This window comes from Erythrolamprus reginae, chromosome 2, assembly GCF_031021105.1.
Source record: "Erythrolamprus reginae isolate rEryReg1 chromosome 2, rEryReg1.hap1, whole genome shotgun sequence".
Lineage (NCBI taxonomy): Eukaryota > Metazoa > Chordata > Lepidosauria > Squamata > Dipsadidae > Erythrolamprus > Erythrolamprus reginae.
In genome coordinates, this window is record NC_091951.1 from 7,978,554 (window position 1) to 8,006,419 (window position 27,866).

Consider the following 27,866-nt stretch of genomic DNA (forward strand, 5'->3'; position numbering starts at 1 on the left):
TGGGGAGGATTATCCTGCACATGCTCAATTGCGTCCAAAGCTGGAATCGGCCAGGTGTGTAATTTATAAGGAGCGGAGATCGCCCCCTGGTGGCTGTAGCTGGGCATCCAGAGAAAAGTTCACAGAGCACAAATAGGAATTGGGAAGATTCAAAAAATAATTCAAGAATTAATTCAGGAAAATTCAAGAAATCAAAAACTAAGCAATCAAACTTGTCTCCCTCGCAAGTCGAGTAAGCCTTGGTCCTGTCAGGAAATTGCGCAGCAGGTGTCCCAAAGAGATGCTGACACGAACTTGTAGTTGGATATAAACACATATATTCAACTTCTATATTTACAGTAACTAAGATAGTCAGGCATATCACTACATCATGAGTTAAATTGTGAGGTAAATCACAGAACAGCATACGGAACACACAGAATAAAAAGGCGGGGGGGAAAGGGAAACTCCCCCTTGACATTCAGCAACCAATCATAATATAGATTAACTCATGCAGGAGCCCGCACTCTCCAATCAATCAACTACCACTGTATGTTTTGGCCCATTATACACTTTACGGTTCCAACTATTAAATAACTTACCATCTCATTTTCCTTCTAAGAGGCTTAATCTAGTGTTACATTTTGAGCAGAGATGGGGTGTCTCCCAAATCTCCCTTCCTCCTTTCTGTGAATCCTGAACTTTGATTTATTTTTATTTTTTTTATTTTTATTTTATTAATAGAGTTGAAAGGGACCGTTAGGTCATCGAGTCCAACCCCCTGCCTGAGCAGGAAACTCTACAGCACCCCAGCCAAATGGAAGTCCAATCTCCTCTTGAAGGTGTCCAGAGTTGGGGAGTTCACCACCTCCCCTGGCAGGCAGTTCCATTGGTTGATCGCTCTGACCGTCAGGAAGTTCTTCCTTATTTCCAGGTTGAATCTCTCCTTGGTCAGCTTCCAACCATTGTTCCTCGTCCGGCCCTCTGGTGCCCTGGGGAATAAAGAGACCCCCTCCTCACCGTGGCAACCCCTCAAGTATCTGTAAACTGCTATCATGTCCCCTCTAGACCTTCTTTTTTCTAGGCTGTCCATGCCCAGTTCTCTCAATCTCTCTTCGTAAGTCTTGGTTTCGAGTCCCCTAATCATTTTGGTTGCTCTTTTTTGCACCTTCTCCAGAGTTTCGATGTCTTTTTTGTAGTGAGGTGACCAAAATTGGATGCAGTACTCCAGGTGGGGTCTGACCAGGGCATAGTAGAGTGGTATTAGTACTTCCCTGGTCTTGGAGCGTATTCCTCTGTTGATGCAGCTTAGGATTGAGTTGGCTTTTTTGGCTGCTGCTGCACATTGCTGACTCATGTTTAGTTGATTGTCCACCAAGACTCCAAGATCTCTTTCGCAGTCACTACTGCTGAGTGGGGTATCTCCCAGGCTGTATGTATGTCTAGGGTTCTTTTTGCCAAGGTGGAGGACTCTGCATTTGTCGGTGTTGAACCTCATTTTGTTGGTATGGGCCCACTGATGCTTCTCTTCACTGTCCCGTTAGACTATGTATGGTAAGGGGCAGCAGGGGAACATGGGATCTGAATCAGTCGCTTTTTCTCTCTCGCTCCTCATAGTCGTCAGAGAGGGGCGGCATACAAATCTAATAAATAATAATAATAATAATAATAATTATTATTATTATTATTATCATTATTATTTTATTTATTTATTTATTTATTAGATTTGTATGCCGCCCCTCTCCGAAGTCTCGGGGCGGCTAACAACAATAAAGAAAACAATGTAACAAATCTAATATTAAAAAATAATCTAAAAAACTCCGATTTAAGAGACCAATCATACAAACAAGCATACCATGTATAAATTCTATAAGCCTAGGGGGAAGGGGAAAAAATTTCAATTCCCCCATGCCTGACGACACAGGTGGGTTTTAAGGAGCTTGCGAAAGGCAAGGAGGGTGGGGGCAACTCTGATATCTGGGGGGAGCTGGTTCCAGAGGGTCGGGGCCGCCACAGAGAAGGCTCTTCTCCTGGGTCCCGCCAAATGACATTGTTTAGTTGACGGGACCCGGAGAAGGCCAACTCTGTGGGACCTAACCGGTTGCTTATTATTATTATTATTATTATTATTATTATCATCATCATCATCATCATTATTATTATTGTTGTTGTTGTTGCTGTTATTATTTATTATTGTGTGTTTTTTCTCGCCCCAGGATGAGAGAAAAGGGTGCTTCTTTGCTTCCCTTCCCATGGGAAGGGTGCTTCACTCACTGACCAATGTCACATCTGAATGTTATTTTATTTATTTATTTATTTGTTTGTTTGGTTTGTTGGTTGGTTTTTATGCCACCCTTCTCCTTAGACTCAGGGCGGCTTACAACATGTTAGCAATAGCACTTTTAAACACAGCCAACATATTGCCCCCGCAATCCGGGTCCTCATTTTACCCACCTCAGAAGGATGGAAGGCTGAGTCAACCTTGAGCCGGTGATGAGATTTGTAGACTGCAGATTTACAGTCAGCTTCACTCACTGACCAATGTCACATCTGAATGTTATTTTATTTATTTATTTATTTGTTTGTTTGTTTGGTTTGTTGGTTGGTTTTTATGCCACCCTTCTCCTTAGACTCAGGGCGGCTTACAACATGTTAGCAATAGCACTTTTTAACACAGCCAACATATTGCCCCCGCAATCCGGGTCCTCATTTTACCCACCTCAGAAGGATGGAAGGCTGAGTCAACCTTGAGCCGGTGATGAGATTTGTAGACTGCAGATTTGCAGTCAGCTTCAGTGGCCTGCAGTACAGCACTCTACCTGCTACGCCACCCTGGCTCATTTAAGCTTTAATTGAAGGAATCCTAGTGGATGATCATATTATTATTACTATTATTACTATTATTATTATTATTATTATTAATTGGATTTGTACGCCTGCAGTATGAGCCTGCATATGCGACAGCAGCCAAAACAGCTAATAAAATCCTCCATTGTAGAAATATTAGTACAGCTTTATAAAAGCTTAGCAAGATGGTATCCAGTTTTGGTCACTACATTACAAAAAAAGAAATGTTGAGAATTTGGAAAAAGTACAAAGAAGAGCAACTAAGATGATGAAAGGCCCGGAGGCGAAAAACATAAAAAATGGTTGCAGGAATTGGGTAGGGCTAGTCTAGAGAAAAGAAGGACTAGGGGTGACATGATAGCGATTTCCCAGTGTTTGAGGACCTGCCACAAAGAAGAGGGGATCAACTTATTTTCCAAAGCACCAGATGGAATGGAATGGATGGAATGGATGGAAACTAATAAAGGATAGGACTTTGAGGGGGCCTCCAAGGTCCCTTCCATCTTTGATACTCTATAATTCTTTCTTGTTTTGGTTCAGGTATTTTCATATTCCTGAGCAACATGGTATGGGAAATAGAAGTACCAAGTTGCTCTGAGTCAGCTTTGCCTCCATTGAGCAGTAGGGTCAAATGTCTGGGAGAGGAGAAAGTAGAATAGGAATAGGGTAGGTAGGGGAATAGAATAGAACAGGATAGGGATAAAATAGAATAGAATAGGGAATGGGAATAGGGTAGGTAGGGGAATAGAATAGAATAGAATGGAATGGAATAGAATAGGACAGGACAGGAGTATAAAAGAAGCAGACGCCTTAAAGCATAAGAGTCAAGTAATCAATGAAATGCAAAAAAAGGATCATAAACAACTTTGGATGGGGTTGCAGAATGACAAATTTGAACAGTTTTGGGCTATAAACCGGAAACTCATGGAGTATCCCGCAGAAGATAATGGATTTCGCTACATCCCATTTAGAATATACCAGACAACACCAGAACGACCTTTTATACAGAAACTATTCCGTCCTGTTGCTGTAGATGGACAGCTACATACACTGGGTGATCTTCTAAGAGACGTTTGTCCTGCTGCAATTAATTTGGAAGATGGTGAAAAGAAGACTCAAGTGATGATTCATGGAATAGAACCAATGTTGGAGACACCAATACAATGGCTAAGTGAACATATGAGTTATCTGGATAACTTTCTACACATCAGTGTTATTCCATTATCTGCAGACTGAAGTGTCACCATGGTTGTCTGAGGATCGGCCATTGTTGGAGACAGCAAAATGTAGTACAGCTAAGTTCAATTAAGCTTGGTGAGATTGACCTGACCAAAAATCTTTGCTCCTGCAAGCTGAACAGGAAGAAAGATCCTTCGTGTGATAACAGCAGTTGAGCTGTCCAATTTTTGCATTAGCCCTTTTTCCCAATGTCATCATTAACTTTGAATGTGGTGCATGAAGACTACTGCAAACCTTCTATTTTTCTAATGGTAAATATGAAGTGGAGAGCATGAGGAATAAGTGGAAATATGCACCACTTTGTTTCTTATTAATCAATAAAAGAGAAAAAAAAGAATAGGACAGGAATAGGAAAGAATGGAATGGAATAAGAGAAGAGAAGAAGGAATGGGAATAGAATAAGATTCTTTATTGGACAAGTGTGAAAAGAATTTGTCTCCAGTGCAGAAGTTCCAGTGTATATATACATAAACAGAAAGTAATAGGCCATAGATCGTAATAAATAACAATATAAATGATAAGACGCTAATAGTATAAGATTATGAATTTGGAAGTGGTCCAACAGATCATAGTACTACAAGAGTATATACTACACTATAAGACTCCAGAATAGATCACTGAAGAAATAAAAATTGACTCACTTCAGGCAGTAATTATTTTTTATTGATGATTACATTTATACCATGCCTTTCTATTTCTATAACCACTCAAAACAGCTTACAAGATAATAATAATTAATTAATAATAATTTATTAGATTTGTATGCCGCCCCTCTCCGAAGACTCGGAGAACTTCCATGAGAAGATAAAACTCCACGTATTGCAATTTCCCTCCAGAATTTCAATTTTTTTTTGTATTATTCATTTATTTAGTTAATTTCGTATGATAGGGCATTCATGCACAGAATTTATAAAAACAGCCACATAAAGATAACATAAAACAAGAAGATGCAGAACACTGCTAGTATTTTTATGGGTTTTCCTTGATATTGATACTCTTATGGGACAGAAGGTAACAGCTCTGAGTAAAGTTTTTCCCACACTCGATACATTTATGGTGTTTCTCTCCATGGTAGATGTTTCTATGGTAAGAAAGATGGCTGCTCCTGGTGAAGTTCTTTCCACACTCCAGGCATTTGTAAGGTTTTTCTCCTGTGTGAATCCTTTTGTGGTAGGAGAGGTAACACCTTTGAGTAAAGCTCTTCCCGCACTCCAGGCATTTGTAGGGTTTCTCTCCTGGGTGGATATTTTTATGGGAGGACAGGTGGCTGCTCCTGATGAAGCTCTTCCCACACTCCAGGCATTGGTAGGGTTTCTCCCCCGTGTGGATCCTCTTGTGGATCACGAGATCTGTCCTGCCCCTGCAAGTCTTCCCACATTCCGTGCACTTCAAAGATTTTTCCCCTGTGTGGATCCTTCGATGGACCTGAAAGGCACTGCGGTCCCTGAAGCACCTCCCACAGTCCGCGCAATTGTACGGTTTCTCCCCTGTGTGGATCCTCATGTGGTTAGGCAGGTGGCTACTCCATCTAAAAGTTTTCCCACACTCCACGCACACGTACGGCTTCTCCCCGGTGTGGATTCTCATGTGGCAAGTGAGGTGACCCCTTTGAACGAAGCTCTTCCCACACTCCGTGCATTTGAAGGGTTTCTCCCCTGTGTGGATCCTTTTATGCAAAGTTAGGTTGCTGCTCATCGTAAAGCTCTTCCCGCACTCCGTACATTTGAAGGGTTTCTCCCCTGTGTGGATCCTTTTGTGAGATGTCAGGTCGGCATTGCGTCGAAAGCTTTTCCCGCACTCTGTGCATTTATACGGCTTCTCCCCTGTGTGGATCCTTTTGTGGGAAGTGAGGGAGCTGGAGTGGCTGAAGGTTTTCCCACACTCCATGCATTGATACGTTTTGTTTTCTGTAGAGACGCTCTGATATAACGTCAGAGGAAAGTTCTCGTAGTAATTATTCACACGGCTCTTGCGTTCATGAGCTTTGGCATTTGCGCGGCTCTGGCAATCTTTATTTCTGTCGGATTTATCTCTGAATTGTTCTCCATACCCTGAATTTTTCCCCTTTTTCTTTCCCTTCTGATTTTCGTGGGTCTGGAAGTCCTGTATCTCCATATTTAAAGTAGTTGAGACTGTCTCATCCAGATCGCTTGGCTGGTTGTCATCCCCTTGTTCTGGACTCCACCTATTTTGAAGCGTCTCTTCTTGTCCTTCATTCTTAACTGCTTGCAATGGAAAAATCTTTGCCTTTTCATTATTCTTATTCTCTTGCCCATCACCTGCATGGGGTAAAAAAAAAATAGTTAGTTCTCAACTAACGACCACAATTGAGCCTAACATTATTGTTGCTAAGTAAAACATTTGTTAAGTGAATATTGCTATAATTAGAATAATGAAGAAAAATGAACTTGCATGAGAAGATAAACTCCACGTATTGCAATTGTCCTCCAGAATTTCAAAATTTTTGGTATTATTCATTTATTTAGTTAATTTCGTATGACAAAGCCTTAATGGTATGTTTGTATGCATGATTGGTTTTATAACAAGGGTTTTTAACTGTTGTAGTATTGGATTTTTACATTCTGTTTTTTGTCACTGTTGCTACCCCGCCCCGAGTCCATGGAAAGGGGGCGGCATACAAATCCAATCAATCAATCAATCAATCAATCAATAAATAAATAAATACATAAATAAATAAAGCACAGAATTTATAAAAAATCCTTCCCTCTTTCTAAACTTAAAAACCAAGATGATGCTTGCTTTATTTATTTATTTATTTATCTGTCTGTCTGTCTGTCTGTCTGTCTATCTCTATCTCTCTATCTCTCTATCTCTCTATCTCTCTATCTCTATCTATCTATCTATCTATCTATCTATCTATCTATCTATCTATCTATCTATCTATCTATCTATCTTTTATGCCGCCCCTCTCTGAGGACTCAAGGCAGCTTATAACATATAATTATTATTTATTCTTGGAAAATACTACAATTTCTTCGTTGTACCAATTTTATGTTTCATTACACAGAAATCTATCCCTTCCTACCTTTGAAACAAATTTTGGAATTCATTATTCATTTCCATGGGAACGCACGGATACAAATTTAAAATGAGGCTTTAGAAAGTTCTATTTAGAACTTTACTACGGAAGAGTGGTAAAATCTTCCGTATGCCATCAGATTTTTGAAGAGTTATAGCAAGTGCATCATTTTAAAATTTCTTCACCAGAACTCATAGCTCTATCTTCCATGTTTGTTTGTTTGCTTGTTTGTTTATTTATTTATCGGATTTATATGCCGCCCCTCTCTAACTCGGGGCGGCTTACAACATATAAAGAACAATGTACAGTGTTCCCTGGATTTTCGCGGGTTTGAACTTCGCGAAAAGTCTATACCACGGTTTTTCAAAAATATTATATTATTTTTCAGACTATTTTTCGGACTAGAGTATAAGGTATACCTTAGTTTGTGGGGAGGAAAAGAAGAAAAAAGCTGATTTGGGGGGGGGGGCTCACTGAATATCCTCAATCAGCTGTTCTAAGAGGCGAACTTTAGCAACAGGCTCATTGGTTGTGAGCTCTGTGCCTTGTTTTCTCAGCCCGTGAAACCTCCATTTCAGAGGCATTTTTCCAGCCTGTTACACTCCCATTTCAGAGGCTTTTTTTCCATACTCTGAAATTTCTGTTGTAGTCCCACCCAGCCTCTCAAACGGAGGTTTCGGAGGCTGAAAAAAAAGCCTCTGAAACACAGGTTTTTATGGGCTGTTTTTCAGCCTCTGAAACCTCTGTTTGAGAGGCCAGGCGGGACTACATTCGGTAAATTCTGCTGCACGAATCCCAGCGGCCGGTTAGGTCCCACAGAGTTGGTCTTCTCTGGGTCCCGTTGACTAAACAATGTCGTCTCTGTGGTGGTTCCGACCCTCTGGAATCAACTCCCCCCAGAGATTAGGACTAGCCCCACCCTCCTTGCCTTTCGTAAACTCCTTAAAACCCACCTCTGTCGTCAGGCTTGGGGGAACTGAGACATTCCCCCCCCCGCCTATGTAATTTTGTGCATGATATGACTGTGTGTATGTATTTTATCTATTGGTTGTTGTTTTTTTCTTTTTAGACTTTTTAATGTAAAACTGTTATTCTAGATTTTAATTATTAGATTTGTTACCATGTATTGTTTTTATCACTGTTGTGAGCCACCCCGAGTCTACGGAGAGGGGCGGCATACAAATCTAATAAATAATAATAATAATAATAATAATAATAATAATAATGAAATTAAATACACCCAAATTTTCTCCATCTTTTTTTTCGGGGGGGGGGGGGAAGGTGCGTGTTATACTTTGAAAAATACAGTACATTTATTTTATTTATTTTTATTTTTTTAAAAAAATATTAATTTATTAATTTATTAATGTATCTATTAATTAATTCATTTAATATGCCACTTACTCCAAACAGACTCCGAGCGGCTAATAATAGGAATAAATATAGCAACAATAAAAACAGTTAAAATCTAATAATAAAAGTCAGTAATAACAATAATAACAAAAAAACATACATACTTTAAATCAGCCTAATTCCAGGCCTGCCGGAAAAGCCAGGTCTTACAAATACAGTACCGTACATACAAATCAGGTTAAATCAAGGCCCTTACCTAGGGATGCCACGTTTCTTGAATTCTCCTGCATGACCTTACCATGCAAAGCTTTTTGATAGGGGTCAAGTAAGGCCCACTCTTCTTTGGTGAAAAAGACAGCCACGTCTTGGAAAGACACGCGACTCTGAAAAAGACAGAAAATGTTCCCAGTAAACACAACATCTGGGATGTGCTTGCTGGTTTTCTATGTTAAGTCACGTATCTTTAAAAAGATGGGTGTTTTTTACTTGAAGATTCAAATGATGTCAAAAAAAATGTATTTATTTATTTTTATTTATTTAATTGGATTTCTAGGCTATCCTTTTCCAGTGGACTCAGGGCGGCTTGCACAATAAAATCAGTACAAAAGAGTGTACAGAAGGCGGTTAAAAAACAACAATAACATAGAAACATAGAAACATAGAAGACTGATGGCAGAAAAAGACCTCATGATCCATCTAGTCTGCCCTTATACTATTTCCTGTATTTTATCTTACAATGGATATATGTTTATCCCAGGCATGTTTAAATTCAGTTACTGTGGATTTACCAACCACGTCTCCTGGAAGTTTGCTCCAAGCATCTACTACTCTTTCAGTGAAATAATATTTTCTCACGTTGCTTTTGATCTTTCCCCCAACTAACTTCAGATTGTGTCCCCTTGTTCTTGTGTTCACTTTCCTATTAAAAACACTTCCCTCCTGGACCTTATTTAACCCTTTAACATATTTAAATGTTTCGATCATGTCCTCCCTTTCCCTTCTGTCCTCCAGACTCTACAGATTGAGTTCATTAAGTCTTTCCTGATACGTTTTATGCTTAAGACCTTCCACCATTCTTGTAGCCCGTCTTTGGACCCGTTCAATTTTGTCAATATCTTTTTGTAGGTGAAGTCTCCAGAACTGAACACAGTATTCCAAATGTGGTCTCACCAGCGCTCTATATAAGGGGATCACTATCTCCCTCTTCCTACTTGTTATACCTCTAGCTATGCAGCCAAGCATCCTACTTGCTTTTCCTACCGCCCGACCACACTGCTCACCCATTTTGAGACTGTCAGAAATCACTACCCCTAAATCCTTCTCTTCTGAAGTTTTTGCTAACACAGAACTGCCAATACAATACTCAGATTGAGGATTCCTTTTCCCCAAGTGCATCATTTTACATTTGGAAACATTAAACTGCAGTTTCCATTGCTTTGACCATTTATCTAGTAAAGCTAAATCATTTACCATATTACAGACTCCTCCAGGAATATCAACCCTATTGCACACTTTAGAGTCATCGGCAAATAGGCAAACCTTCCCTACCAAACCTTCCCCTATGTCACTCACAAACATATTAAAAAGAATAGGACCCAGAACAGACCCAATAACAATAGAGAAGACATTGCTAACCAAAAAGAACAATAGTGAATGCCGATGATTTCTATTCACCAGAAAATAATTTGATATTCGACAAGATTGTAACTTTCCTCCTCCTAAGAGGATATTGATGAGATTTTTTAAAATGTTATTTGTAATTTTGTAATTGTCCATGGTGTTTTTTGTTTGTTTGGTGTGTATATTTTTTTTCTTTGTGTATAGCAAATATTGCAAATATACCAATGTATATACTTTTTTGATTATCCTTTTAAAAACAATTTAATAAAAATTACTTTAAAAAAAATCAGTACAAAAGATACAAATATAAGAAACCCAATATAAATCTAATATAAAACCCAACAAAATGGATAGACCTCAGTCCAACCATGTGTTGTGGGCCAAAAGGTTTAAAATGTGAATGATTCAATAAGAATGGCTGTCACCCATCTCTCTCCTTTCTTTTTTTAGCACAGGAAGATTTCTGGCTCAGGTCATGGCCCTATTGGATGTTCTGACCTTGGATTCCTCAAACCACGAAGCAGACTCCTTGTCTCCACAAAAATCCCTCTTTTATTAAGTTACCTGTGAATTCTTCTCATTCCCATCCAGCAAAGTCTTTCAAGGGGAAATTTACAGCCACAAACCTTATCTGGCTTAGGCCAATATCTTCAAAACTTGGCAAGAAGTCTCTGAGAGTCACGAACAAATTAGGCGAACTAATTGTCTCCTGCAAACTCCCATTTCCTTTCGCTCCTCTTTTATTATTATTATTATTATTATTATTATTAATTATTATTATTTATTAGATTTGTATGCCACCCCTTTCTGTAGACTCGGGGCGGCTCACAACAGAATAAAACAGTTCATAACAAATCTAATAATTTACAATTTAAAATATTTTAAAAAACCCGTTATTAAGCAGACATACGTACAAACATACCATAAATAAATTGTATAGGCCCGGGGGAGATATCTCAGTTCCCCCATGCCTGACAGCAAAGGTGGATTTTGAGGAGTTTACGAAAGGCAAGGAGGGTGGGGGCAGCTCTAATCTTTGGGGGGAGTTGGTTCCAGAGAGTCGGGGCCACCACAGAGAAGGCTCTTCCCCTGGGGCCCGCCAACCGACATTGTTTAGTTGACGGGACCCGGAGAAGGCCCACTCTGTGGGACCTAATCGGTCGCTGGGATTCGTGCAGCAGAAGGCGGTCTCGGAAATATTCTGGTCCAATGCCATGAAGGGCTTTATAGGTCATAACCAACACTTTGAATTGTGACCTATGGGAGGAGATATTTATTCCCTATGGGAGGGGATATTCATCGTCCGTTTGTGGCCTTACTCCCGAGTCGACCTTGTTCCTCAGCTGTTTCCTTTGTCTGGCAGCCCTGTGTACATACACACTGGGAGTAGGCTCCAGCTGTTCATCTCCCTCACTGATGTCTGACTCCAAAGACAGCTGATAACTGTTGGACAGCCCTGGCCCCATCTCTGCCTTTGATGCAGAGCACTCATCAGAGCCTTTCCCAGATTCCAGGACTGGCCCATGTTCCTCCCCAACCTCCTCACTGTTCCAATCTGGACCAGTGGACCACAACACTGGAGCCCAGTTGGGAGGAGGAGTTGGAACTGGACCATTCGGCAAGGATGGCATGTCTCCCTTGGAGAGGCCGGGGGTTGAGCACAATTCTGTCCTGGGCCCCTCAGGCATTGGGGCGATGTCCAGATAGAGAACTGCCTGCCTCCTCTAATGAGGGAAACGTTGCCTCCTCCACTCAACCCAAGACTTGGAGAGCAGAGTTTGGCAAGTTCAGAGAAGGAAAAAAAATAGCAAGCCCTAAAATAACGAAAAAAATATGAGGATCACGATGTCTGTACAGTTACAAAACGCACATAATGCTGCCCTATTTTTTCTGCATGTTTTCTATGTACTCCACTTACCAGAACTACAGGCATAGATGCTGGGTTTGCTTTACCAAAAGGATCCGATTCTGCAAGTGTTTTTCTCCCTGTGAGAAAGGCAAAATTAGGGGAATCAGGCTTTTTGAAAGGATCCTTAATTTACATCCAGAAAGGAGGAATAATAATAATAATAATAATAATAATAATAATAATAATAACAACAACAACAACAACAACAATAATAATTTATTAGATTTGTATGCTGTCCCTCTCCGAGGACTCGGAGCGGCTAGGAAGAAGAGAGGGAAGAAGAAGAAGAAGAAGAAGAAGAAGAAGAAGAAGAAGAAGAAGAAGAAGAAGAAGAAGAAGAGCAGGAGGAGGAGGAGGAAGAAGCGGTAGTAGTAGTAGAAGAAGAAGAGGAAGAAGAAGAAGAGGAAGAAGAAGAAGAGGAAGTAGTAGTAGTAGAAGAAGAAGAGGAAGAAGAAGAAGTAGTAGTAGTAGTAGAAGAAGAAGAAGAAGAAGAAGAGGAAGTAGTAGTAGTAGTAGTAGAAGAAGAAGAAGAAGAAGAAGAGGAAGAAGAAGAAGAGGAAGAAGAAGTAGTAGTAGTAGAAGAAGAGGAGGAGGAGGAGGAGGAAGAGGAAGAAGCGGTAGTAGTAGTAGTAGAAGAAGAAGAGGAAGAGGAAGAAGAAGAGGAAGTAGTAATAGTAGAAGAAGAAGAGGAAGAAGAAGAAGAGGAAGAAGAAGAAGAAGAGGAAGAAGAAGAAGAAGAAGAAGAGGAAGTAGTAGTAGTAGAAGAGGAAGAAGAAGAGGAGGAGGTAGTAGTAGAAGAAGAAGAAGAAGAGGAAGAGGAAGAGGAGGAAGTAGTAGTAGTAGTAGAAGAAGAAGAGGAAGAAGAAGTAGTAGTAGAAGAAGAAGAAAAAGAAGAAGAGGAAGAGAAAGAGGAAGAAGAAGTAGTAGTAGTAGTAGTAGTAGAAGAAGAGGAATAGGAAGAAGAAGAAGAGGAAGAAGAGGAAGTAGTAGTAGTAGAAGAAGAAGAACAACAACAACAACAAGCATCAAACTTGCAGTATCATGTCATCACATGACATATCTCAATCCCCACCCCCTTTGCTAAACCGGGGGTGGGAGGAGCAGGAAGGGAGGAAAACAAGAAAAAATGCAGAAGAGGCGGCAAAGGAGAATTATTATTCTCTCACAGAAATTTACATTTCTTGGAAAGAATCTTATTGTACCTGTTAAGAGGTTCTGACTTGGATATCCTGAGGAAATTTTGTGGAAGATTAGTTCCCGAGATGGATGTCTTCTTGCCTTGAGGCTTTCAGAGGTCACTCCCACATAGGACCCCTGGGCAAGAAACACCAAACAAGAAGAGGGGTCAAGGGTATTCTTATTAGCATATTCCAACCATTTGCGTCCAACTTCACAGCCCCAAATTCCCATCGGTGAGAACACGAAAAACGTGGTACCACAAGAGTTCGCTTCAAATATGGCCTCCGAAAGTGACAATGGATTAACTTGCTTACAGATGCTGCCATCGTGTTTAAATGTTTTGTTATTTGAACTTTCTGGAATATTCCAGAAAGCTCAAGTAACAACACATTTAAATACCAAAGAATGGTGTTACTATCTGTTGTGGTTGGCTCTGGCCCAGCTCCTGCCCCAAGGAATGTGGAGGTGGATGCAGGGGGAAACATCAACACGTCATAGGCCTGTTTTATTGCCGACAGAGTCGGGTAGTGAAGTTTCCTCTGAAGAAGAAGGTGGGGGGTGACTTGGAAGAGGAGGGGCTTGGCAGACAGCCCAGGAAGCCAATCTCCATTATGTTCGGTAGATTCGGAGGAGGAATTGTTAGACCCACGCATACGTAGAGTTATGCATAGAAGAGAACAAATGAAGAAATATTACAGGCGATAGAGAATCCACCTGGGGTTGGGTGGGGCTCAGGTAATTATAGCAAATTGTTAAATTGCATATAGTTAAATTGGCAGCGTGCGGGCTGAGGAGCATGGAGATTATCTGATCATAGTTGTTGGAAGTCACGGAGTTTGAGAAAAGAAATCCTCGTAAGTTTTGCCACGTCTGGAACAAACAGTATTTGTGCCGAACTTCACAGTACTGGTTTATTGCTGATTTATTGCTTGCCTTGTTATCGGACTGTAATCCATTACTGCCTTGTTTATACAAGAAATCCCTTTGAATTCTAAAAGGGAGTTTTGCTTCTCTTTGGTTGAGATAAAAAACATTTACTGGACTTCTACTGCGTGTGTGTGTCTGTTTTGAACCAATTTCCTTTTCATTGGAGGCTTGGACTAGAAGCCGGCAGAACACTATCCATCTGGAACTATCAGGATAGTTGTTTTATGATTGGATAGAAAACTATTAGTAATTGGTTAATTTTAAAAAAATTGAAACGTGAGAATTTGATTTAAACTTTGCAAGCCAGAGGGCAAAGATGAGAAATGGAGGCAGCACTATATAATGATAAAACACAAAATTTACTTATTGTTTAGATTTTAAATATGTAGAACTTTATTTATGATGTAGGTGATATATTATGAATAGTTTCTTTTATTAAAGATATATATATAGAGAGAGAATTTTTAATCAGCTGTATTTATTTTATTTATTTATTTATTTTATTTATTGGATTTGTATGCCGCCCCTGTCCGCAGACTCGGGGCGGCTAACAACAATGATAAAAACAACATGTAACAATCCAATTTAATAAAACAACTAAAAACCCTTATTATAAAAACCAAACATACACACAAACATACTATGCATAGCTTGTAATGGCCTAGGAGAAGGAATATCCTAACGCCCCCAGGCCTGGCAACAAATGTGGGTCTTGAGTAATTTGCGAAAAGACAAGGAGGGTGGGGGCCGTTCTAATCTCTGGGGGGAGTTGATTCCAGAGGGCTGGGGCCGCCACAGAGAAGGCTCTTCCCCTGGGGCCCGCCAAACGACATTGTTTGGTTGACGGGACCCGGAGAAGGCCAACTCTGTGGGACCTTATCGGCCGCTGGGATTCGTGCGGTAGAAGGCGGGTTCCGGATGTATTCTGGCCCAATGCCATGTAGGGTTTTAAAGGTCTATGATACAATATTAAAATTTAGATACAAGAGATTTTGTTATTCTTTGCATTGATGTAATGTAACCTTTTGTAGTAAGACGGTGAGGGAAAATTTTTATTTAGATTTTTAAGAATTCATAATGTTGTATAAAATTAATAGAATATTTTAGACGAGGAGAGATAAGAGCCTCCATTGAGGGAGGAATAAGAAAAGTTTATATATGATTGGTTTTAAGCATTGTTGTTGTGTTTACAACTATATATTGTTTTATTTTATGGTGGAGAAAAATAAAAATCTTATACCGGGAAAAAAAGAGGATAGAATCTTCTCACCTGCAATTTCTCCTGCTTGGTTTCCCTCTTCTTGGTTCAGGAGGAAGCCCTCTGCCAAGGCCACTGCCTGGGAACTGGTCTCTGGGTCACACGCCTGGACCCAGCTCTTCATCTCCAGAGGCAGGATGGCCAGGGAACTTCTCCAAGATCACCAGGTCCAGCATCTTAGCTTTTGTGATCCTTTCTGGTTTCAGCCACCGAGCGCAAAGCTGGTGGAGGTGGCTGCAAAGTTCTCGGGGTCCTTTGGCCTCTTCATATTGGAAGTCCCTGAAGTTCCGGCACTGATCGTGCAAACCGATGGCTTCTTCATCTAGGTTCTTCGGTCTAATTTTTTCACCGGTGGTTTCAGGGTGAGAAATTTGTTGCCGTCCCTCCTCTGCTGGATATTCCTCATGCATTCTCACTGTGTTTTCTAAAAAAACCAAAAAAACAAAATGGGATCAACTTTTTCCTGATCTGCAAAATTTTCTTCCTTGGTAGGACCTCAAAATGTGGATGAAGCCAAGAGAAATCTAGATAGCTAGAGAACTTTAAATGCAAATGAAAGCGAAGAACAATATCTAAAATCCGGATTGATAGTATGAGGAAAGGAGGTAGCATAGGATGAATATGTACCAGAATAAATTATTATTATTGTTGTTATTATTATTATTATTATTATTATTATTATTATTATTATTATCATCATCATCATCATCTCTCTCCGCCCTCCCCCGACCCTCCCTCCCTTAGCAACACAGTTTTGCAATTTAGAAGAAATACTTTGCTTCCCCCCCCACTTCTCCGCGGCTCCCCTTTCTCTTTGCGGAAGAAAAGGGCACCACGCGGTGTCCCTCCGTTCCTGCAAGATCTTCCTGCAGCCCCGCTTTTGCCTTTGGGGAGATGGAGGGTAAAAAGAAAGGGAGGGCAATGACGTCCAGGAGGAAGATTCTACTTGATGCACTTGCTTTACTTCCTGTCTGTCTCTATCCCCACCCCAACCCTCCCCAAATTAAAAAAAACCCGACACACTATCACCCTGCATTCTGCAGATAGAAACCGTGTATGGCAAGCAATTAGACGCATGCGCAGTTTGCTGTGCGTTTTAGCAGTTTATAGAGGGCGCCCCCTGCCAGAGAAAGGAGGAATAGAGGAGGATTTTTTTGTCCGGGATTGGTGGTGCAAAGGTGATGGGAGTAAGAGGGGGGAAATAAGCTTCCTAAGAGATGAAAACCGCGTCTTTAGATCCATCTAAATGGGGTTTTTCTCGAATTTGGCAGCTTTTAACATGGGTGGAAGGATGCTGGGAGTTGAAGTCCGTACGTTTTAAAAGATGTCATATTTGAGGAATGCTGAGCTAAGCTGCAAAATAAAACAGAATAGAAATTTATTGGCCAAGTGTGATTGGACACACAAGAAATTTGTCTTGGTGCACATGCTCTCAGTGTACATAAAAGAAAAGATAAAATAAAATATAAAATATTGTATTTTTAGCTGCTTCCCAAAGTATTTGGGAGAGAATCGACAGTTATTTTCTTACAATCCTGCAGGAGCTGCTGTTTTTCCCATCCAACCTCCCAAAACTTCCCGCGATCCTTTAGGCAGGTCCGCCACGTGCTAGAGAGGTCCAGACAGCAAGCGGGGTCTCCATTTCTGGCCCCCTTCTGCAGAAATTTCTTTTATCTGAACGCAGCAAGCCCTGGCAAGACCTTTGTGGACATGCTCAGTTCCATTCTGAAGCTAAGGAAGTGCCAGTAATACAATGCAGTACCTTCGTACGCTGCCCCCTGGTGGATACTGCACGCATTGCTGAGAGACCTTGCAAAAGATGGGTGGGTAGAAAAATTATGGGAGGGTGTTAGGCGGACCAGAGTGGGCAATGGAGGCAGCCCAAATGGATATTATTGTACTATAGCTAGAAAATCCAATTTTTCATGCATAAGTTTTATTAAAATGGTTAAAGTTAGATTAGATTACTAGAGTTAGAAGGAACCTTGTAGGTCATTCATTCATTTATTTTATTTTGTCCAATACAAATTGAAAGTTAAAGAAAATAAAAACATGTAGTAGTAAATATCAGGGAAAGGATAGAAGAATAGATAAGAATAGAATAGGTCAATGAACAGTAGAGGGAAGGATATATGAATGGGAGAAAAGATATATAAAATATAGGAGAGACAATTGGACAGGGGACGGAAGGCACACTAGTGCACTTATGACCTCTAAAGAACCTGGTGAGTTCAATCGTGGATAGTCTAAGGGAAAAATATTGGGGGTTGGGGTTGACACCACAGAGTCCGGTAATGAGTCCCACTGTATGTATTTTTGTTTTTCTTACCTAACTGTAGGACTGTGAGCCACCCCGAGTCTTCGGAGAGGGGTGGCATACAAGTCTAATAAATTATTATTATTACAGTGGTACCTCATGATACAAACTTAATTGGTTCCAGGAGGAGGTTCGTAAGGTGAAAAGTTTGTAAGACGAAACGATGTTTCCCATAGGAATTAATGTAAAAGCAAATAATGCATGCAAATCCTTCAGGAAAATCCCAAACTTTAGAAGGGAGGCGAACAGAAGGCAGGGAGGAGCAGCTAAAGGGGGCGGGTGGAAGAAGCAAGGCTAGGCTAAAGGGTGAGTGGGAAGGAAGAAAGGCAAGGGGGCGCCCCTCCCTTTTCTTTCTTCAAAAGACACCCTTTCAGTGCCTCTGCAAGCACGCTGTTCTCCTACTTTTGTTAATGCAAAGTCTTTACCCCTCCAAGCCGCCCCTCCCTTCTTTCTTCAAAAGACACCCTTTCAGTGCCTCTGCAAGCACGCTGTTCTCTGCAAAGTCTTTCACCCTCCAAGCCTCCCTTCCCTTTTCTTTCTTCAAAAAAGGAAAAAAAAAGAAACCCCTTCATCCCAGCAGCAGCGGCTTGGGTTTGTAAAGTGAAAATAGTTCGGAAGAAGAGGCAAAAAAATCTTAAACGCCGGGTTCGTATCTCAAAAAGTTCGTTAGAAGAGGCGTTCGTAAGATGAGGAACCACTGTACTTTATTTTTCTGAGCATTGAGTTTAGTTTGAAGAAGAAATTGCAATTTTATTGCTATAATTTGCCTTGTTAATCTTTTTGAACCAGGACTTGTAGGAAGAATCATAAGAGACCCCCCCCCCCCACTTCTATTTCCATGCCCCCAGAGAAGGCAAAGGAAAATCATCTATAGCAGCTAAAAGAAATCCCTGTATTTACATTCCCTGCCTTTCCCCAACATAAATGTATGGCTCAATTGTGATCGTAAACTGAGGTCTTCCTCTATAGCAGTGTTTCCCAACCTTTTTTGAGCAGCAGCACATTATTCACATTTTAAAAATCCTGGGGAACATTGAGCGGGGGGGGGGGGGGCGCGCTAAAAAAAAGTTTGGACAAAAAAAATCTCTCTTCCTCCCTTTCGCTCTATTTCTCTCTCTCTCCCTCTTTCTCTCTCCCTTCCTTCCTTTCTTTCCCCCTCTCTCTCCATCTCTTTGTTTCTCCCTTCCTTCCTCTCTTTTTTGCCCTCCTTCTCTCTCCCTCCTTCCCTCCCTCTATGTCTTTCCCTCACCCTCCTTCCCCCTTTCTCTTTCTCTCTCTCTCCCCCCTCTCCCTCTCTTTCTCTCTCTCCCTCTCTTGCTATCTCTTTCTCTTCCCCCCTCTCCCTCTTTCTCTCTCTCCCTCTCTTGCTACCGTGTTTCCCCGAAAGTAAGGCAGTGTCTTACTTTCTTTTTATCCCCAAAAGCCCCACTGTGTCTTACTTTGGGGGTATGTCTTATATTGTCCCGGGCAATTTTTTAATTTCTTATTTTGAAATATGTAATAAATAAAATCTAGACTTTACAATTTGCGGGGGGGGGCAATGTAGCCTGCATGATAAATCATTTAAGTATACAGTACTGTACCTCTTTTAAGGACTCAGAAGCGGGAAGATTTTGGTCTTATTTGGCCACCGTAGCTGGTGCTAGGAAGTGCTGATTGGTCCTTTGAGCTGCTCATCATCCTTGGTTCGGGGAGCTTGATGAAAGAAGTGGCAGAAGCGCGGGTGAGTGGAGGCGGGCAGGAAAGGCACGAACCGAGGGTTTTAAGCAGAAGGCGGGGGGCGGTTCAAGCAGCGTTCCGCCGCCGCCGCTCCTGCGTCTTTCGCGGAAGTTCTTGAATGGTGGCGGCGGCCCTTGATCGCAGCCGATGAGGTTCGGCTTTCTTCGCTTCTCCTGCTGCTTCCTTTGCTTTTCCGCTGCTGACTAAGGCGACGCCGGCCGGGCAATTGGAAGGTACCCGATAGCCCTTTTCGTCGCCTTTCCCGGCGGGGAGGGCAAAGGCGGCGGCGGGAGTAGTGGAGGCGAGGCGGAGAAGAAAGAAGTGGCGGATAGCTGGCGAGGCGCCGGCTAGAGGGCTGGACCCCGCCGCTTTGCCGCTGCTCCCGCCGCCGCCTTTGCCTCTTGCCCGGCGGGAAAGGCGACGAAAAGGGCTATCGGGTCCCTTCCAATTGCCCGGCCGGCGTCGCCTTAGTCAGCAGCGGAAAAGCAAAGGAAGCAGCAGGAGAAGCGAAGAAAGCCAAACTTCATCGGCTGCGATCAAGGGCCGCCGCCACCATTCAAGAACTTCGCTTCTCCTGCTGCTTCCTTTGCTTTTCCGCTGCTGACTAAGGCGACGCCGGCCGGGCAATTGGAAGGGACCCGATAGCCCTTTTCGTCGCCTTTCCCGCCAGGCAAGAGGCAAAGGCGGCGGCAAAGCGGCGGGGTCCAGCCCTCTAGCCGGCGCCTCGCCAGCTATCCGCCGCTTCTTTCTTCTCCGCCTCGCCTCCACTGCTCTCCCCGCCGGGCAAGAGGCTGGGCGAGCAGGCCGAGGTGCTGGAACTGGGGCTGCCAGTCCTTGGCGTGAACGGCGGGCAGGTGGCGCTCGGCACCCGGAATCCTGTCTTCTCGCCACCGCCCCGAGCTCTCTCCGCAGCCTGCCGCTGCCGCCGCGCTTCCTCCGCCAGCCGAGGAGTCCTTATCCGCGCCGGGTTTGGGAGACTCTCCTGGGCGCGAAGCTCCCTCGCCAGCACCGCGAACTGCTCCGACGCCTCCCTCGCTTTTAGTACCGTGTTTCCCCCGAAAGTAAGACATATGTCTTACTTTCGGGGTATGGCTTATATTAGCCGACCCCCCTGAAACCCCCCATATGTCTTACAATCGGGGGGGTCTTACTATCGGGGAAACACGGTATGTTTCTCTCCCTCTCTCTTGCTATCTCTTTCTCTCCCTCTCTCTTTCTCCCTCTCCCTCTTGCTATCTTTCTCCCCCCCTCTCCCTCTCTTGCTATCTCTTTCTCTCCCCCTCTCCCTCTTTCTCTCTCCCTCTCTTGCTATCTCTTTCTCTTTCTCCCTCTTTCTCTCTCCCTCTTGCTCTTTCTCTCCCCCCTCTCCCTCTCTTGCTATCTCTTTCTCTCCCCCTCTCCCTCTTTCTCTCTCTCCCTCTCTTGCTATCTCTTTCTCTTCCCCCCTTTCTCTTTCCCTCTTTCTCCCTCCCGCTTGCTATCTTTCTCTCCCCCCTCTCCCTCTCTTGCTATCTCTCTCCCCCCTCTCCCTCTCTCTTTCTCTCTCTCCCTCTCTTGCTATCTTTCTCTCCCCCTTCTCCCTCTTTCTCTCTCCCTCTTTTGCTATCTCTTTCTCTCCTCCCTCTCCTTCTCTCAGCAGCGGCATTGGGCAGTAGCCATGGGGCGGGGGCAAAGTTCATCAGCTGTGAGGCGGAGCTCCAGAATGGAGGCACTGACAGCGGCGGCTAGACGTGTTGCTGGATACTGTACATGCTGGCGTTGCGCTGGGCATGGACGTGGGGCTGGAGCCTCCATCCCGGCCCAGACAGCAGGCAAGTGCCAGCCACGCAATTCTAGCATGTCCAGCTGCTGCCGTCGGTGCCTGTTCCGGAGCTCCGCCTCACAGCTGACCACTCTGCCGCTGCCCCAGGGCTACTACCCACTGCTGCTGCCATTACCCTCCCGCTGCGCGCCGCCCTTCCGCTGCCGCTACCCTCCCACCAGGCCCCAAAGCTCACCTGCTGCCGCCGCCAGGGAAGCTCCAGCCGGGTGGGGCGCTGCAGTTGCCGGAAAACTTGGAAGGCGCAAAGAAGGAAGCTCAGCTTTCAAGACCAGAAGCTGAGCTGCTTTCTTCGTGGCACACCTGACCATGTCTTGTGGAACACCAGTGTGCCGTGGCACACCGGTTGGGAAACACTGCTCTATAGCAGTGGTTCTCAACCTGGAGGTCGAATGACTATTTCACAGGGGTCACCTTAGACTATTGGAAAAGACAAATTTCCCATGGGGTTAGGAACTAAAGCTTCTATTCTGGCGCCTTGGGATATATTTTTACAATCCGACCAATTAGGCGTTTACAGTGGGGGGTGTCCCTCTGACCTTCCTGCCAATCAGATTAAAGCTCCATTGGGAGAATTGAGGCTACACTTATGGTTGGGTGTCACCACAACATGAGGAACTGTAATAAGGGGTCACTGCATTAGAAAGGTTGAGAACCACTGCTCTATAGTGTTTTCTGAAATTATACAATCCTCATTGTGCCAAAATAACAAATGAGGACAAGACAGCCAGTTTGGAGTAGTGGTTTTAAATTTTTATTTTACCAAATCTTACCCGTGTGACTCTGGGTGCTTTACAGATAAAGTTATACAATCATATGGAAAGGCATAGTTAAAAATGTAAAAACAACAGCACTAAAACAAAATATTAGAAATTAAACAGTAGAAGTTTTAAAAAGGCAAAGAAAGACCTTCAGACCACAGCTGGCTGATGCTGAAAAGACACAAGACATCATAACATGCCTTAACAGATCTAAAGAAAAGCTTAACTGTCCACTGTCTTTTGTGCAGTGTGTATCTGTTGCTATTATTAAAAATTAATAAAATTTATTAAAAAATAAATAAAAGCTTGGTTTTATTTATTTATTAAATTTGTATGCCGCCCCTCTCCGTAGGCTCGGGGCGGCTCACAGCAGTAAGAGAAAACAATGTATAATATAAATCTAATAATTAAAACTAAAAACCCATAATTTAAAAAACATGCACACAACATACCATACATGAACAATATAGGCCTGGGGAAGTTGTCTCAGTTTCCCCATGCCTGACGACAGAGGTGGGTTTTAAGGAGTTTGTGAAAGGCAAGGAGGGTGGGGGCAGTTCTAATCTCAGGGGGGGAGCTGGTTCCAGAGGGTCGGGGCCGCCACAGAGAAGGCTCTTCCCCTGGCACCCACCAGACGACATTGTTTAGTCGACGGGAGCCGGAGAAGGCCAACTCTGTGGGACCTAATCGGTCGCTGGGATTTGTGCGGCAGAAGGCGGTCCTGGAGGGATTTATATACCAAAAGGGAAAATTTGCACCTCACGATAAGGATTAAGATAGAAAGAAAAAGTAGATAGCTGGAAATGCCAGTTGCTCCAGGCTGTGCTTCTAACCTGGCTGTTAATAATTAAGCATTGCTTTCAAGTAGTCCTCTTGTTTGTAGCATATTATGGAAATGCTATTATCAACCCAGGGTCTTTCATTTGCTCAGATAAACCTCAATTTATGGCTGTTCCAAGGGCCTTTTGTCAAATTCCAGGGCAGTTGTCAGCCCTTTTAAAAATTAATGAAGAAAAACCTGAATATCTTCTTGGAGAGTTGTATTACTCCAGGATAGCAAAGATAGTTTAATGGAAAGAAGGACCAGGGGAGACATGATAGCAGTCTTCCAATATCTCATGGGTTGCCACAAAGAAGGAGGAGTCAACCTATTCTCCAAAGCACCTGAGGGTAGAACAGGAAGCAATGGTTGGAAGCTGAACAAGGAGAGAAGCAACTTAGAACTAAGGAGAAATTTCCTGAAAGTTAGAACAATTCATCAGTGGAACAGCTTGCCGCCAGAAGTTGTCAATGTTCCAACATTGGATAACCATCTGTTTGAAGTAGGGTAGGGTTCCTCCATAAGCAAGGGGTTGGACTACAAGACCTCCAAGGTCCTTCCAACTGTTGTTGTTATTATTATTTGTTGTGGTTAGCTCTGGCCCTGCTCCTGCCCCAAGGACTGTGGATGTGGGGGAGACATCCACATGCCGCAGGCCTGTTTTGCCCCCAGTGGAATCTGATGATGAAGGCTCCTCTGACCAAGAAGACATGAGTGACAGGGAGGAGGAGAGTGGGGCAGACAGCTCAGAAGGAGATCAATTATCTAGCTCCTCCTTGGATTCAGAACAAGAGTTAATGATACAGCCACGCATGCGGAGAGCGATGCATAGGCAGCAACAACTGAGAGATTATTATCAAAGAAAATGAGCCCACCTGTGGTTGGGTGGGGCTGTGGTAATTAGTGAGGCTGCTATAAATAGCAGCCTGTGGGTTTGGCCATTGTGGAGGATTATCTGATCGTTGTGTTTCGTGACTGCTTTACTGACTTTGACTTTTTGTGTGCTGATTTTTCCCCGCTTTGAAACTAAAGCAAAGTGTGTTTCACTTTGTGAAAGAAGGACTGTGAATTGCCTCACAGCTGCAAGCTAAGTATCACAGAACTAATAAGGGACTTGTACAAATTACCAGTTTGTTTGGAGACGAGTGCTCTTGGCTACACCAAAAGAGGGCTTGGTTTAAGTGAATTTTCATTATAAAGAACATTGTTTTGAATTTTCAAACGTGTGTGTGTCTGAAATTTGTACCTGTGCATTTTTGGGAGGATTCTACCAGAGAGCCCGACAGAACAATTATTATTATGAAAGGAAAAGGAAGGAAAAGGATGAGGATGGAAGAAGAGGAGGGGGGAGAGGGAGAAGAGGAAAGAGGAGAAAGAAAGAGAAGGAAGGAGGAGAAGGAAGAAGAAGAGGAGGATTAAATCAGGCGGTGACCTATTTAACAAATGGCTCAATTACAGTACTAAACTGAGGATCCTAGAGAGGGCTTTCTGCGGAGAGAAGTTTTCCCGTGGACCGGAGGGGGTGTGGTTTCATGTGCTACCAGTATCCTGCGGGTGGGGTTTTCCTTCTTTGCGTGTCCGTTTCTGACATGGTGTGGACTGGTGCCAGTCCTTGAATCAGGAGCTTGAGGACCCCTGCTGTAAAGCAGTACAGGGGTGAGCAGCGGGCAGGATGGGGTGGAACGCAGTTCCACTGGCAGAAATGAAGATGAGTGCACAGCTCACGATGATCGGCGGCGGTCACTTCCTGGATTACTGGTCTCAGCTCAGCTCTCCTTTGTTTCCCTGCTGCTGTTCCTGTGTTTGCGCTCCTTGCTTTTTTCCTCTTTCCTCCTTCCTGGCCTCTGACAAGCTTCCCTCTCTCTTGCCTGGTTCCCCTCCAGCCTCACAGGGCCACCTCCCGCTTGAGTTGCAAGCAGAAGGCGTGGGTGGAAGCGGCGTTGGGAGCATTTATGCTTCTGGCAGCACCCGTTTGCCTAGCTACCCAGCCTGAGGCGGGGGGGGGGGGGGCAACCCAGGAAGGAGAGTGCAGGAAACACAAAGCAAATTGTCACTCCAGCGAGCGACACTGGTAAGGCTGTAAGTCGAGGACTTAACAGTTCACTTCAACGATGATGACCATTCAAGCCACTCCTACTCAGTCACATGGCCATTAAGCCACACCCACAAAACAAGCCACACCCAAAGTGTGGCAGTAAAAAATTTGCCTGCCCATTACTGAGTATATAAGTCTATAAGTACAGTAGTACCTCTAGATACGAGTTTAATTCGTTCCAGAACGGAGCTCGTATGTCGATCAACTCGTATCTGGAACGAATCCCTTTAGACTTTGTTTTTCCCCGCTGAGATAACCAGAAGCAAGGATTCTTGCGCCACCTAGTGGAAGCTCGGCTCGTATCCCGAATTTGTGTTCGAGTGTCAAACAGAAATTTCGCTCCCATCGTGGCTCGTAACTTGGAATACTCGCATGTGGAGCAGCTCGTATCTAGAGGTACTACTGTACTTGTATTTCATCAAATTTATACTTCCCGCATTTTGGAGCATGGCCGTGGAGGCTGAAAAACAGGTTGGAAAAAATGGTACACTTTTGACTGAGGTACATTTACTTGAATGGATTGTCACGCCCCCGCTGGGGCTGGAAACTGAGGAGGAAGATGAGCTGGAACTGGAGCCAATAGAGATCGAGGGGGCGGCGTCATTGGCTTTGGAAGAAGGCGAGGAGGAGCGGGTCCAATCAAGCCAGGACATTTCAGGATTGGGATGGCTTGCGGGCAGGGAGGAACAGGGCCAGGATGAACAAGAGAAGCTAAGCAGTGAACACGAGAAACAGAGCTCAGGTGAGGAGTAAGGACCACCCACTCCTGATCCTCAAGCATGGAGAGAGAAGACGGGAACAGTGCAGGCTGACCTTATTATTCGGGAGGAAGGTGCCCTGTTCCTCTTCACAAGGCACATCTGGGGACTGAGCCTTAAGGACACTGTGGGGAGGGGAATTTGTCAGGAACTAATGAACAACACTGAATTCATTGAGTGTTGTATGCTGTTGCCGAAGTTGGATGCTTCCTAGATTAATTGCCTTGTGCTCCCTGGACTCCTTGATTTACTCCCTTGCCCCACTGGATTTCTTGCTTCGCAGCCATGTTGCTCACAGCATTGTACTGGAGTACAGTGATACCTTGTCTTACAAACTTAATTGGTTCCGGGACAAGGTTTGTAAGGTGAAAAGTTTGTAATGTTTCCCATAGGAATCAATGGAAAAGCGATTAATACGTGCAAGCCCAAAAGTCACCCCTTTTGCCAGCTGAAGCGCCCGTTTTTGCGCTGTTGGGATTCCCGAGGCTCCCCTCCATGGGAAACCCCACCTCCGGACTTCTGTGTTTTTGTGATGCTGCAGGAGAATCCCAACAGGGGAATCCCAGCAGCGCAAAAACGGGTGCTTCGCTGGCAACGGAAGTCCGGAGGTGGGGTTTCCCAGCAAGGGGACCCTCAGCGAAATTGCAGCATCGCAAAAACACGGAAGTCCTCAAAATCCCACCTCCGGACTTCCGTCTTTTTGTGATGCTGTGATTTCGCTGAGGCTCCCCTCTCTGGGAAACCCCATTTCCGGACTCCCGTTGCCAGCGAAGCACCCGTTTTTGAGCTGCTGGGATTCCCGTTGCAGCATCGCAAAACACGGAAGTCCGGAGGTGGTGTTTCCCATGGAGGGAAGCTTCAGGGGAATCCCTGCAGCGCAAAAACGGGCGCTTCGCTGGCAACAGAAGTCCGGAGGTGGGGCATCCCAGCGGCGGCTTGGGTTTGTAAGGTGAAAATAGTTGGAAGAAGAGGCAAAAAAAATCTTAAACCCCGGGTTTGTATCTCGAAAAGTTTGTATGACGAGGGGCTTGTCAGACGAGGTATCACTGTATTTGCTACTAGAGCTGTGTGTATGTGTAATGTTATCACTTTGCTCTGGGACCTGCCAGAAACATAGGAGGGTTTGGGGGGGAAATTGGAGCAATAAAGGGGTGGGTGGGTTGAACTCTCAGCTTCCTGTGTTGCCTCTGTATCTCATGTCCTCGGTCACCACGTGGATCCTTTTGCAGGAAATAAGTTCAGTAGAACAACGAAGCTCTTTGCATGCTTCTTACATTAACACGGTTGCTTTTATGTGGCTCTTCTTATGGGAATTTAGAGAACTCTTCATGCAGAAGCTCTTTCCACACTCCTGGCATTTATAAGGTTTCTCTCCCAAGTGGATCCTTTTATGGGAAGACAGGGAACTGCTAAATGTGAACCCTTTCCCACATTCGCTGCATTTATAGGGTTTCTCCCCCATGTGAATGCGTTTGTGATAACTGAGATGGTAGTTCTGACGGAAGCTCCTTCCGCACTCTGAGCAGTGATACGGTTTCTCTCCCAAGTAGTAAGTGACAGTCACGGCGTTGAGCCGATTATCGTATTTTCTGGATTCTGTGCCTCCACATTGTTCTATTTTATTCAGGGTGCCGCAATGTTCACACAAGTCCGTTGTATCCGTTATTCGTTCTCCACAACACTGACACTTTTCTGTTCTTTCACCTTTGGAATCTGACTGGATTTGGAAGTTCTGGATTTCAACGTGAGGAGGAGGAGGAGGAGGAGCAGCAGCTTCCTCTTTTCTGTATTTTAGATGGTTTCCGTTATCTCTTGTTGGTTTCGATTGACTGCAAAATGTCTCTTCAGCCATTTCATGTCTGATGGTTGGCTCTGGTGCCCGATGTGGCTCCTTATAGCTCTTCATCCCTTGTTCAGCTCCTGCAGGAGAGAAAAAGTGAAGGGAAAATAAAATTAGACTATTGTGTTTAAGGAACCAACATTGAATTCCAGCCTCTGAAATTTCCTTTCATTTGTGTATGAAGCTAAGATTATTTTATTTATTTATTTATTTATTTATTTATTTACTTACTTACTTACTTACTGGATTTGTATGCCGCCCCTCTCTGTGGACTTGGGGCAGCTAACAACAGTGGTAAAAACAGCATGTGACACTCCAATACTAAAACAGCTAAAAATCCTTGTTATAAAACCAATCATACATACAAACATACCATGAATAAATTC

At 43.6% G+C, this 27,866-nt stretch overlaps 2 protein-coding genes and 1 pseudogene across 3 annotated transcripts in view; 1 reads left to right on the top strand and 2 right to left on the bottom strand.

Annotated features, from left to right (window-relative positions):
- The first annotated feature begins 3,585 nt into the window (after positions 1 to 3,585).
- LOC139159089 (autophagy protein 5 pseudogene) lies at positions 3,586 to 4,386 on the top strand (annotated as a pseudogene).
- A 366-nt stretch (positions 4,387 to 4,752) lies between these two features.
- On the bottom strand, positions 4,753 to 16,023 carry LOC139159672 (zinc finger protein 253-like). Its single transcript, XM_070736994.1, has 5 exons — positions 15,364 to 16,023; positions 13,190 to 13,301; positions 11,997 to 12,064; positions 8,715 to 8,841; positions 4,753 to 6,344 (listed from the first exon to the last, which is right to left on the bottom strand). Exons 3-5 carry the CDS (start codon positions 12,009 to 12,011, stop codon positions 5,035 to 5,037), a joined length of 1,452 nt encoding a protein of 483 aa, XP_070593095.1. The 5' UTR covers positions 12,012 to 12,064; positions 13,190 to 13,301; positions 15,364 to 16,023; the 3' UTR covers positions 4,753 to 5,034.
- A 5,914-nt stretch (positions 16,024 to 21,937) lies between these two features.
- LOC139159673 (zinc finger and SCAN domain-containing protein 31-like) overlaps positions 21,938 to 27,866 on the bottom strand; it is a 34,243-nt gene continuing 28,314 nt past the window's right edge. The window contains exon 6 of one of the 2 annotated variants that reach the window (XM_070736995.1): positions 21,938 to 27,560. In XM_070736995.1, coding sequence (XP_070593096.1) covers positions 26,911 to 27,560 — 650 coding nt within the window. In that variant the 3' untranslated portion in view covers positions 21,938 to 26,910. The remainder of the gene's footprint in view (positions 27,561 to 27,866) is intronic. The other variant, XM_070736996.1, reaches the window with a different exon arrangement.